At 43.1% G+C, this 13,491-nt stretch overlaps 1 protein-coding gene across 2 annotated transcripts in view; it reads right to left on the bottom strand.

The window, feature by feature from the left end:
* LOC122925100 (oocyte zinc finger protein XlCOF22-like) overlaps positions 1-4,655 on the bottom strand; it is a 65,975-nt gene extending 61,320 nt beyond the window's left edge. For both annotated transcript variants that reach the window (XM_044276615.1, XM_044276614.1), the window contains exons 1-5: positions 4,621-4,655; positions 1,009-1,154; positions 699-878; positions 492-615; positions 343-407 (exon numbers count right to left, since the gene is read on the bottom strand). In XM_044276615.1, coding sequence (XP_044132550.1) covers positions 343-407; positions 492-615; positions 699-878; positions 1,009-1,065 — 426 coding nt within the window. In that variant the 5' untranslated portion in view covers positions 1,066-1,154; positions 4,621-4,655. The remainder of the gene's footprint in view (positions 1-342; positions 408-491; positions 616-698; positions 879-1,008; positions 1,155-4,620) is intronic.
* Between the last annotated feature and the right edge of the window lie 8,836 nt (positions 4,656-13,491).

The following is a 13,491-nucleotide window of genomic DNA, read 5'->3' on the forward strand; positions in this document are numbered from 1 at the left end:
GTAGTTTAGCAACAGCTGGAGGGCCGCAGTTTGAGGATGCCTAATTTAGATCATGGCTCAATTAGGAGAATCTCATTCACATATGTATTTGGCATGGCTAGACGTGGATCAAATTGATTCGGTGGAGTGTTGTTTGAAGGAAAAGATAGAAATAAATCCAGTTGGTGTCTTATTCCTGCTGCCAGTATCCGTAACCAGTACACTCAAAGCGGTTGCAGGCATCTTTAATTCCATCATCTCACCATTTTTTTTATTACACACGTACAATAATATGGGATAAAACAAGACAGAACACAAGGACTTCACAGCCTTCTACATATCATAGGGAATATCTCCATCTACCTGATGATCCTGTGGAAGAAGAGGACTGGGACATCTCTCTGGTGTTCTTCTCTTACTGGATCTTCCTGTAGGAGACACATACAGTGACTGAATTCATTCTTTAAATAGAGATAATTAAAAGACAGGTGTATTTGTTCTCTGTCTATTACCTGGTGATGTGAGGGGCTGGTGCTTCTCCATCATGACCTCCTTGTACAGATCCTGGTGTCCTTCTACATACTCCCACTCCTCCATGGAGAAATAGACAGTGACATCCTGACACCTTATAGGAACCTGACAACACAATGACACCGTCATCACCCAGACCCCTCCAGTGCTGTTACTGTATAATGTCCCAGCATTCCCAGCAGTGTCACCTCTCCAGTCAGCAGCTCAATCATCTTGTGGATGAGTTCTAGGATCTTCTGTTCATTGATTTCCTTATGTATCAGGGAGTGAGGTCGAGGCCCCGTGATTGGGATCAGGGTTCTTCCCCATCCTTCAGATACAGGGGCCTGACAGTGCTCACTAGAGGTCTTCTTCACCACCGTGTAATCCTGGGTAGAGGGAGACACAGTAATAAATATCACTACTGACATTTCCAGAGTCCGTCACCTCTACAGCCATGACCATCTGTTATTACCATAGATAAGAATGGTGTAATGTGACATCATCAGAATCTCTCACCTCTCCAGTAAGTTGGAAGAGTATCTCTAGGGTGAGATCTATTATCATCTCTGCCATCTTGTCCTTGTCCCTATCCTTGATGGGTCAATCAGGAAAATTCTGTTCAATGGAAGATATTAACTGAGATGAATCTATATTGTTGGAAACTAAATGGAAAGAAGAAGAAACAGTGTAAAAAATAGACATAACCCCATGTAAAAGTATCTGAATTAGTTAATAAGGGGAAACATTCAATGTTGTAGCTTCTCTCTTCCTCGCACCTCCACATGAGCAAGGACAGGAGGGTTTTTCTTACCTCCCAGGGGCAGCAAACAACATGGAAGGCAGCAATAAAAAGCCCTTCCCCCTACACCTGATCCAGTTGTTCCCTGCCACTTGGGATACTGGGGGTTTTCTGGCAGCAGCAGTGTCCTCCCTCATTCTTTTGGGTGTTCTCTCAGAAGGCAGCCCTGTGATGTGGCACAGATATTGGAAAGTGCAATCCTGATGGGATCAGGCCATGTCCGTAGCTTCTGCAAACTGAAAACCCCTATTGAGAAGGGATTCCATCTACTCCTAGTTTCTACCTCATTTCTGGATGCATTATGACATGTGACGCTTCATGTGTCTACATCAGACGGAGCCACAGGGTTCCATCTCTGGGACATATGTCAGTTTGGTGGCAGATCCATACCGTGCACTGTTTGCATCCTATGCGGCATCACGTCGGCCCCTGGTGACCCCTTTAAGGCCTCTACTTAAGTCTGCACATCCAATCAGAGCCCAGTATGCTCCTCCTCTATTCCCCCTTCCTTGTGGGTCCTCTCCTTTGGTGATGTAGTCGTCTAATACTGCATTAGATTTGGAGGAGAACTTTACATGTATTTTTTCTTTTGTTGATGTTGCAGGAAAAGTCGGACGGTAGTGATCCCTCCCATACACAAAAACTACTTTCTGCATCCGTATATCCCACAAAGGGATAGAACATATCCTATACTTGGCCACAAAATGCAGACCATGGACCCATTGAATCAAGGGGTCTGCAAAAAAAAACAAATGCAATACGGACGTCATCCGTATTCTGTGGACCACACAATACACATGATGCCTAAGTGTCATGTCTGGAGGAAACCAGGCACTGCTCATCACCTGCCCAATACCATCCATAGCAGCATTCATGGCCGAATGGAGCAAAGTACAGAGATATTCTTAAAGGTGTTGAGTCATCTAAGACATTGGTGGCATATCGCTCCTCCAGAACATACCCTTCAAAGTGAATGAGAGGACATTGTGCATGCTCTCCATTCACTTCTATGAGAGATCCAAAAATTGCTAAATGAATGTTTTCTTAACTCCCATAAAAGTGAATGGGGGGTGGCTGCACTTGCGCGGTGGGCTCGTACTGGGGATAGGAGGATCTGACAAGCTAGCAATATGTCACCAATGTCCGAGATGAGACAGTCCCTTTAATGAAAACCTGATCTAGACTGGACCTGAAGGTTCACCTTCCAACAAGACAGTGACCCTAATCACACAGCCAGGAGCGGCTTAACCCTTTCCTGTATCACAATATTAATGTACTTTGTAATTTTGATGTACTTCCTACACCGTGACATACAATTACAATTAAGATGGCAGGTTCTGTTCCTCATCCATCAGCAGAGAATGTCAGCTGTGATACATATAGATATCCTGTTTTAATGGCGAGATTGGAGTGAACAATCATGGGGAGGGATTGGTTGCCCTCTTAGCTGAGATGTTAAAGGTGTTTCCCGTCTCAACATTTATGGCATATCGCCAGGATACGTCATTAGTGTCAGACAGGTGTGGGACCGACCTCTGGGACACGCTCCCATCTCTGGAACTGGTACCTTGGAACCAAAGCAGAGTTCTGTTTCAAGTTCTTAATCAATAACCAAAATTATTCAACGAAGTTACGAACGGCTTCGCGAATAACTAACTTCATCTCGTCGGAGCCCATACATTCTAATACTGTGCGGAGACGGATCTCCGTACAGTATTAATCCGAAGTTATGAATGAACCGACTTCGGATGTAACATCCGAAACTGACTTCATCACTAATAAGCAGCTGTGCCTGCGCGGCCAACATCCAATGACCGCTATCTGAGTTCTAAAAATAGCGGCTATTTCCAACAGTCCCACAGCGCCGAATGGAGTGGTGGGTGCACATGCGCAGTGCACTCTTTATTCACTACTATGGGACTTCTGAAATGAGCTGACAGCACTAGCTCGGCTATTTTCAGAAGTCTTCTAACAGTGAATGGAGAAAAAGCGGCGCATACACAGTGTGCTTTCCTTCACTTTGAAGAACAAGTTCTGGAGATATAGGATCTGCACCCGACACTCATGGCACCTTCTAGCTACACGCCACACATGTTGAAATTGGAAATCACCTTTAAGAAAGGCCCGGCCTGTAGGTCTATTGCAGAGTAAGCCAAATGATAAGACCGCATTGTGAGGTTCCCTTTCTGGGATGGGAAAAGTCATAATTAAGTAATTAAAAGGATATACCCATCTTGGACATAGGCGGCATATCAATAGGATATGCCTCCAATATCCGATAGGTGCGGGGCCCGCCTCTGGGACCCACACCTATCCTTAGAACGGAGCCAGCAAAGTGCAGCAGGCACAATGTGCATGCGCAGCCAACCTCCATTTATTTCTATGGGACTGCCGAAAACAGCCAAGCGCTGGCTCAACTATTTCCGTCAGCTCCATAGGAGTGAAAGGAGCGGTCCACTTCCCATTAATTTCAATAGGACTTCTGAAAATAGCCAAGCACGGGAATGGAGGGCGGCGGGACACGCACAGTGTGCCCTCCTGCACTTTACAGGCTCCCTTCTAAGGATAGGTGCGTGTCCCAATGTCTAAGATGGGCCAACCTCTTCAGGTTTTCCAAGATATTTTTTACTGACGACCTCTTCTTTGGATAAGCCACCTGTATCTGATCAGTGGGGTTTGATCAGGTGTTTGAGAAGGCTCACAGTTGCACCGCGGCCTTCTTCTGCATTTCCTAGTCCGTGTGATGACACATTCATCGGTCACATGACCTAGGTGAATCTCAGCTCTATAGAAGTGAATGGGGCTGAGCGCAATACCAAGCATGGCCACTATACGCTGTACAGCGCTGTCCTTGGTGAGCTCAGATAAAGGAGTGATGCACACAGGAGCATCGGTGCCTTCACAAATAGCTGATCAGTGGGGGTCCTAGGCTCAGACCCCCACCGATCAGATAATGATGACCTATCCTGAAGATAGGTTATCAGTAAAAAATATCTCAAAAAAACCTTTTCCATCATTTTGCAAAAGCGTGTAAAAAAATATTACATGTCAGATATGTAACCCCTTCCTATCACAGCCTATCCTCATTTTTTCCCTCCTGCCTTCCAAAAGCTATAATGTTTTTATTTTCTGTCAGCGTAGCCATACAGAGATTTGTTTTTCACAAAATGAGTTGTTCTTCTTCGTGGCGGAATTCACGGTTCAATGTAATGTATGGTGAAAAAGTGAACAAATTATATGTGGACTGGAAATGTGCAATACTGACCTCCGGGCGATCCCCTCTATCACCTTGTACCCCAATCCTTACATGACTGTGAGCAGACACTTACCTCCTCCTGCAGAGCAGCCCTGTGGTTGTTCTGTGCTTACAGGACCTGTGATGATGTCACAGCCATGTGTGGGAGGAGTCAGGAATCACATGACCAGGTATATATCTGTAGATGCTGAAGCTTAGTGAGTGAAAGGACCTTTGGTGATGTCATGACCATGTGACCCTGTGTGGGCGGAGTCAGGCTGCAGGCTTTGCTGTCTGAGAAGATTCAGATTCTTCTTGATAATGTGACGTGAGGTGACAGAGATGTGTGCGCCGCCTGAGGCTGTGTTCACACTGCAAAATCAGTGTCAGAAAACAGGTGGATTGTGGCAAGAGATCTGTAAGTTGGTGCTGGTTTTACAGGAGATTTTGGTTGAGGTTTCTTTGCTTCCACATTGAATTCTATGAAATTCACAATCAAATCTGTTTCCAAGAAGTAACGTCAAGAATTTTTTAAAATCAGCGACCGAAAACACTTTGCACCAGGTGGCGGTATTAGCATTATAGTAAAGGGGGAAACTGTTGGTGAGATATAGGTGTGGGTTTAGCTTAAAACGCTCCTAAACCCAATGGCAAAATTTATGGTAACATACCGTGAGCCTGAGACACATCTGTTCTGCATCACACACATAATGCCTCATTCACACGTCAGTGTTTAGCTCAGAGATTTCCATCAGTGATTGTAGGCCAAAACCAGGATTAGAGCTGCCACAGACATAAGGTATAAGGTTTTGGCTCAAAATCACTGATCGAAATCACTGACCAAAAACTGATGTGTAAATGAGGCATTACACACAGCTCTGCACTGTATACATTACATGTACAGTCGTGGCCAAAAGTTTTGAGAATTACATAAATATTGAAAATTGGAAAAGTTGCTGCTTAAGTTTTTATAATAGCAATTTGCATATACTCCAGAATGTTATGAAGAGTGATCAGATGAATTGCATAGTCCTTCTTTGCCATGAAAATTAACTTAATCCCCAAATAAACATTCCACTGCATTTCATTGCTGTCATTAAAGGACCTGCTGAGATCATTTCAGTAATCGTCTTGTTAACTCAGGTGAGAATGTTGACGAGCACAAGGCTGGAGATCATTATGTCAAGCTGATTGGGTTAAAATGGCAGACCTGACCTGTTAAAAGGAGGGTGATGCTTGAAATCATTGTTCTTCCATTGTTAACCATGGTGACCTGCAAAGAAACGCGTGCAGCCATCATTGCGTTGCATAAAAACGGCTTCACAGGCAAGGATATTGTGGCTACTAAGATTGCACCTCAATCAACAATTTATAGGATCATCAAGAACTTCAAGGAAAGAGGCTCAATTCTTGTTAAGAAGGCTTCAGGGCGTCCAAGAAAGTCCAGCAAGCGCCAGGTATGTCTCCTAAAGAGGATTCAGCTGCGGGATCGGAGTGCCACCAGTGCAGAGCTTGCTCAGGAATGGCAGCAGGCAGGTGTGAGCGCATCTGCACACACAGTGAGGCAAAGACTTTTGGAAGATGGCCTGGTGTCAAGAAGGGCAGCAAAGAAGCCACTTCTCTCCCAAAAAAACATCAGGGACAGATTGATCTTCTGCAGAAAATCTGGTGAATGGACTGCTGAGGACTGGGGCAAAGTCATATTCTCCGATGAAGCCTCTTTCCGATTGTTTGGGGCATCAAGAAAAAGGCTTGTCCGGAGAAGAAAAGGTGAGCGCTACCATCAGTCCTGTGTCATGCCAACAGTAAAGCATCCTGAGACCATTCATGTGTGGGGTTGCTTCTCATCCAAGTGAGTGGGCTCACTCACAATTTTGCCCAAAAACACAGCCATGAATGAAGGATGGTACCAAAACACCCTCCAACAGCAACTTCTTCCAAAAATCCAACAACAGTTTGGTGAAGAACAATGCATTTTCCAGCACGATGGAGCACCGTGCCATAAGGCAAAAGTGATAACTAAGTGGCTCGGGGACCAAAACGTTGACATTTTGGGTCCATGGCCTGGAAACTCCCCAGATCTTAATCCCATTGAGAACTTGTGGTCAATCCTCAAGAGGCGGGTGGACAAACAAAAACCCACTAATTCTGACAAACTCCAAGAAGTGATTATGAAAGAATGGGTTGCTATCAGTCAGGAATTGGCCCAGAAGTTGATTGAGAGCATGCCTAGTCGAATTGCAGAGGTCCTGAAAAAGAACTGCCAACACTGCAAATACTGACTCTTTGCATAAATGTCATGTAATTGTTGATAAAAGCCTTTGAAACGTATGAAGTGCGTGTAATTATATTTCACTACATCACAGAAACAACTGAAACAAAGATCTAAAAGTAATTTAGCAGCAAACTTTGTGAAAACTAATATTTGTGTCATTCTCAAAACCTTTGGCCACGACTGTATACTTCAGGCACCCTCCTCTACATCATCTTCTTTACCTTCCTCCTTACCGAGTTCAACATCCTCCCCAAGTACTACTTTTTTAGAAGTAAGTGGGGGGATAAATACATTCCCCTATCAACTGAGAGACAGGGATACTGGAGCAATTCAGAAGTCCACCAAAACCAAGTAGCACCACTTCCCAATCAAGTGATCAATCTGACTGAAAGACCCTTGGCCAGGAAGAGAGACTTCTAACAAGGGGTCTTTCTTTCGTTCCTACCACAAATTTTGTTGCTTTGATTGGGTTAAGGATCTTAGTCTCTTCATCCGTAAATTAAAGTGGCATTCGTTTTTCAAAACCCATGATAAGGAGAAATGTACCAAAATAGGTATTTCCTTGGAGGATCTGGAGGGAGTTTGGACATTGAGCTCTCTCTTGACCGAAAATGAGTGCACTTCTAGTTTAGGTCCTTTAACACATCTTAGGCCAAAAAGTACTAGAATGCCTCCACCACAGGACACTCCAGCTATAGACCTTTTCAATAGATTAGTGATAGACCAACTAGAAAAACTACAGGAAGTGAACAGAAAAGGGTCCAGGAATTTAAGTAAAGATCAGATGGATGCATTAAAAAGTCTAGAATCGGATACAAATATTGTATGCAAACAATCTGATAAAGGTGGCAATATTGTGATAATGGATCATCTTACATATCACAATATGTGTCTTAAATTATTGGATGACAGGACATGCTACTCCATTCTTCCATCTAATCCGACAACTGGGTTCTCTTTGCACCTAAAGTCTATCATTATACAAGCTTTTGAGAAGGGTTTGATTTCTAAGGATGAGATGAAATTCTTGGTACCATCACACCCACAGATTCCCACATTTAATTCACTTCCTAAAATCCATAAGGGGTACCCCCCCCCTTTTGGGCCGTCCCATTGCATAAGGGGTAGGATCTATCACCCACAGCCTTAGTACATATGTTGACAACATTTTGCGTCCCTTTGTGTCAGCTTTTCCCTCTTATATAAGAGATACGACGGATCTACTACTTAAGATCGATAATATCCAGGTAGATGATAATGTTTTGTTGGCGTCCATTGATGTAGAGGCTTTGTATACCAGCATCCCTCATAAATGGGGGATTACAGCTGTAGAATATTTACTCAGTACAAGAGGGACTCAATACAAGTCTCATTCTGATTTTGTCATCCAGTCCCTTGAATTTATATTGATGCACAACTACTTTGTCTTTTGGACGCGGTTCCTCCACCAGCTCAGGGGTACGGCAATGGGTAGCCCTTGTGCACCCAGTTATGGCAATCTATTCCTGTGCTGGTGGGTGGATACCATAGTGTTTAATGAGCCATGTCGTCAATGGACCGCAAATATATTATTCTGGGGTAGATATATTGACGACGTGTTTATCATATGGGATGGCACCAGCGACTCCTTCTCTGAATTTGTTACTCACCTTAATGTTAACAATATAGGTCTCAGATTCACATATGAGAGTGACAGAGACAGTATCACCTTTTTGGATATACGTGACACTAAACGTCAGGGTGAGCTGCATACCGAAACACATAGAAAACCAACGGCCACTAATAGCCTTTTACAGTGGGACAGTTATCACCCTGTAAGCCTAAAACGTGGTATCCCGAAGGGACAATATCTTAGAGTTAGAAGAAACTGTTCCTCATATGAATCATTCCATCACCAGGCAGCCAACATGTGCAAGAGATTCCAACAACGGGGATACCCCAATCAAGTTCTAAGGGATGCTTTTCAACACTCTAGCAAAATTGATCACCAAGCCCTGTTAGTCAGCAAGACTCAGAGTGCCAAAAAAGGGCACATTTAATCATGAAAACCAAAAAGTTAGGGTATCCCTAGTAGATATTGGGATGTCCTCCTGACTGATCTAGACATCAAAGATGTTCTCCCCCTTAGGCCTGCAATCACATACAGACATGGATGGTCTTTAAAGTACAGATTGGTACACAGTCATTACCAAAAACCAGTAGGAACCACTACATGGCTTAATCCCAAACCGACAGGAACTTATAAATGTGGTGGAGACGGTGTTTGTTGCCCCTTCATTTTAAAATCAAAAGTGTTCACTAGCATTAGCACAGGGATAACATATACCATACGGGATTTTGCTAATTGTCGTGCACAAGGGATTATTTATTTATGTACCTGTAGCTGTCCCTTAAAGGGAACCTGTCACCTCTACTATGCTACCCTCACTGAGCGTTTCTAAATGTTCATTGTGTTACCCTAAACATATAAATTACACTTTTAATTTCATTTGCAGACGAATTCAATAAGTATTATGCATTTTTGTACTTCCCGCCTTTTATGCAAATTAACATAAAAGAGTCATATCTTTCTTGTGTGACCAGAGAAGAGTCATATTTTCAAGCTCTGACTCATCTCAGGTTAATTTGCATATGTATCAAATCGGGTTTTTTACACAATAAAAGCACACAGAGCTATGGGGACTGGGTATTGCGGATGTGCTAGCGGCCATCTAGCAACCCAGCTCCTCAGCTCTATACCCAAAATCCAGGTGACAGGTTCCCTTTAAGTTATGTTGGAAAAACCAAACGCGAACTAAGGAGACGGGTTGGGGAACACTTAGGTGATGTAAGGAATCGCAGAGACAAACCGATCGAGCATCCTGTACTTGAGGTACATGAAGGCGATGTGAGTACACTCAAATTCCAGGTTATCGAAGTTATACGGCAGTCACCAAGGGGTGGCGACTGGGCAAACAGAATTCTCTGCAAAGAAGCCCAGTGGATATACCGCCTCAAAACAGTATGTCCCTTGGGACTAAATGAACAGATTTCCTTCAGTTGTTTTATTTAGTCTCCCTCTTTTTCATATAATAACCGTATTCTATGGTGATCTTCTCAAATGAATATAGGAGTTCAAGAATAATCTGCACAATATCGGACCGAAATTGGTTCATTGTGATATATACTGTGAATGGGGGGCCTGTTTTGGACATTAGTATTTGTCCATACAGTTTATTTATCCAGTCCCTCTTGATACCCCTCTATAAGTATGTGGGACTCTGTATTTACAAAGATGCACTATTTTTTTTTGTCATGTGGCCAGTTTCCTGGATCTCCTCCTACACTCATGCATGCGTTCCATAGGCAGGAAGTGTCAAGGAGAACGGCGCCCGCTCACTTCCGGTTTTGGGATCACATGTGCGTTCCACAAGCACCACCTGCGTTCCAAAGACTGGAAGTGGCACTTTTATCAATATTTAAGCAGCCATTGGGTTATCCAGGAGGCACCAAATACAGGTATTTAGATCAGTGGCACACCAGCACAGGTGCCCCTTACCATACCAGGAGGTCTGTTATATAATTATCATATCATTTTGTGACCCAGAATATCAGATGGGCAATTACCCAGAGTGAAGCCTGCAACAATTGATTCTTTACCTAGCAACTATCAGAATTGAAGTTTGCCAAGATCTGATTACTTATCCTCAGTCCCCTGATGAACCAGTTTTTACGGATACTCGGGAAACGCGTCGGGACAAGCTGCTAAGAAGGGACGAACATCTACAATCTCTACAGGCAGGGTGAAAGTAGGCGACAGCGAGGGCTTAGCCACCGAGAGGTGGGGTCGCCCCTTTCGGGGCGGTTGCTCCGCCTGTAGGCAGGGATACATTGAGGGACGTATTAGGGATTTGGTCCCCCCCCCCCTCCCCAGCCAAGACTTCACCTCTCGTTCACCATCTGGCCAGGTACACAGTCATCTATCTGTAAGTTGCCGCAATTTTTAATATCGGATTGTACTATCCTGGATACGGATAAGGCCTTGTCTAATTATCTGACTTAGCTTAAGATTATATTTAGATGGACTAATAGTTTAACTAATGATAATAAAAGTTATGTTTTATATGAAAAGTAATTTTTCTCTGTGATACACTGTGCCCTTCCAGACAAAGAAGATATCATCAATATACCTCATCCACCCTCTCATAAACTGGAAGAGGGTAGATGGGTATATGTATGATTCCTTGATGTGGGTCATATAGACATTTGCATATGTCGGGGCCACATTAGACCCCATTGCGGTCCCCCATCGCTGGACATAGAATTTTTCTTCAAAAAGGAAATAATTATTAGTTAGTAGTATCTCTAATAGAGACACTATAAACTGTATGTTGTCCCCCGAGAATGATGAATGATTAAGGGCCCATTTTATGGCCCCTAGACCCTTCTCATGGTAGATGCTTGAATAAAGGCTTGTTACATCAAATGATGCAAGAATGTCGTCCTCACTGTATTCGATCTCATTTAATCTGGATAAGAAATGTGTGGTATCTCTGACATATGAGCTTGCACCAACCGCAAATGGTCTCAAGAGTCTGTCAAGGTACATTGAAGCGTGTGAGAAAACAGAATCAACGCCCGATACTATTGAGCGGCCTGGTGGATTTTTTCGATCTTTAAGTATTTTAGGTAAAATGTAGAGGAGTGGTGGGACTGGATGTTGTATAATTTCTCATCTATTATATAATTCGCAAATGCATTATCCACATAATCGCATAATCTAAATTTTGGGTTCTCCATTCAGGGGTTGGTATTCCTCCCTATCTTCTAGTTGTCTATTTATCTCTTGGATGATTTTGGATGTATCCATTATAACTATAGCTAGTTGTATAGCTTATACAACTCTCTTTGGTTTTGGCTGATGAGTTTTTGTGAGGGAGAATGGATTGTTCACCAAAGTTGACCACCCACACCTCATAAATAAGATAAGGTCAGGCCAATGGATGAATATCATTCAGGCTGCTATGATGTATGTGTAAAATGTGTGGGTCGACCCCATGATGGTTAACCATCCTGGATAATGGAAAGACCTGGGAGGATGAGGTGACCGATGAGCGCTCATGTCCAGGATTCAGTTCACTAAGACATTTGGAGTACTCCTAAATAATTACACCGCATGAATGTGAGCAGCCCATAAATGGCCTTTACACCAGCCTAATATATTTGTATTTTTTCCAGTGAATAAACCTTCTCCCTGAGCTGTACTTCTGTTGATACGGTTCTCATCTGGGTCATCCTGTGGATTTTTCATAGATTAATTATCACCCCTTTATGATTCTAAAGGAGATACCATGCTTCACTGACCAGTAACATAATCCGTGGATTATTTCCTGAGATCTCATCTGGGACATGTAAACACCGTAACATCCTCTTAGCCAATACATTCTAAGGCTACATGCACATGACAGTATGTGTTTTGCGTATGACGTCTGTATGGTATCCGTTTTTTTTGCGGATCCATTGTATATGCCTATCCTTGTCCTCAAAATGGTCAAGAATAGGGCATGCTCTATTTTTTGGGCAGAATGGAACCACGGACAAAGGAAGCAGAAAACAAACGGTTGACTATCCGCATTTTTTAACAGCTCCATAGAAATGAATGGGTCCGCATCCTATCCGCAAAAAAAAACCCGGAAAGGACACAGAAACAAAATACGTTTGTGTGCATGTAGCCTAAGACACACTAGAGAAGGAGCGTCCTCAGTTGACAGGTGACACCCCATATGTGCAATTAATATCTATGAAAGTCTAGCCTCCCATTTGCCAATACATTTTAAGGCTGGGAGGGGGAGGAGCGTCTTCGGTTGCCTGGAGACTTTCGGCTCCACACAGGCATGACACACCTATTCAGAACATCCCACCTCCCGTCCGACGGTACCTTCTAGTGCCGATTCGGGAATATACTGAACATTAGTGCTGATGTTATTTATGAGCAGGAGGATGACTTTTCCCTTTAATATATGGGAGATATGAGGTTTATGATGATAATTTAGACAAATGTTTGTGGTCAGTACTGGACATTTGACATGGAAATCATGCATATACATTTACCTTGGCAACGCATGCGCAGTGGACATTATGAGACGCTAAGCGATGTTTTCCCTGTCGGCTCCCTATGAGACACGGGACATGAGTGTGGTATGCATTTATTTTTTAAATACAGTACAGACCAAAAGTTTGGACACACCTTCTCATTCAAAGAGTTTTCTTTATTTTCATGACTATGAAAATTGTAGATTCACACTGAAGGCATCAAAACTATGAATTAACACATGTGGAATTATATACATAACAAAAAAGTGTGAAACAACTGAAAATATGTCATATTCTAGGTTCTTCAAAGTAGCCACCTTTTGCTTTGATTACTGCTTTGCACACTCTTGGCATTCTCTTGATGAGCTTCAAGAGGTAGTCACCTGAAATGGTTTTCACTTCACAGGTGTGCCCTATCAGGTTTAATAAGTGGGATTTCTTGCCTTATAAATGGGGTTGGGACCATCAGTTGCGTTGTGGAGAAGTCAGGTGGATACACAGCTGATAGTCCTACTGAATAGACTGTTAGAATTTGTATTATGGCAAGAAAAAAGCAGCTAAGTAACGAAAAACTAGTGGCCATCATTACTTTAAGAAATGAAGGTCAGTCAGTCCGAA

Source organism: Bufo gargarizans, chromosome 1 (genome assembly GCF_014858855.1).
Source record: "Bufo gargarizans isolate SCDJY-AF-19 chromosome 1, ASM1485885v1, whole genome shotgun sequence".
Taxonomy (NCBI): Eukaryota; Metazoa; Chordata; class Amphibia; order Anura; family Bufonidae; genus Bufo; species Bufo gargarizans.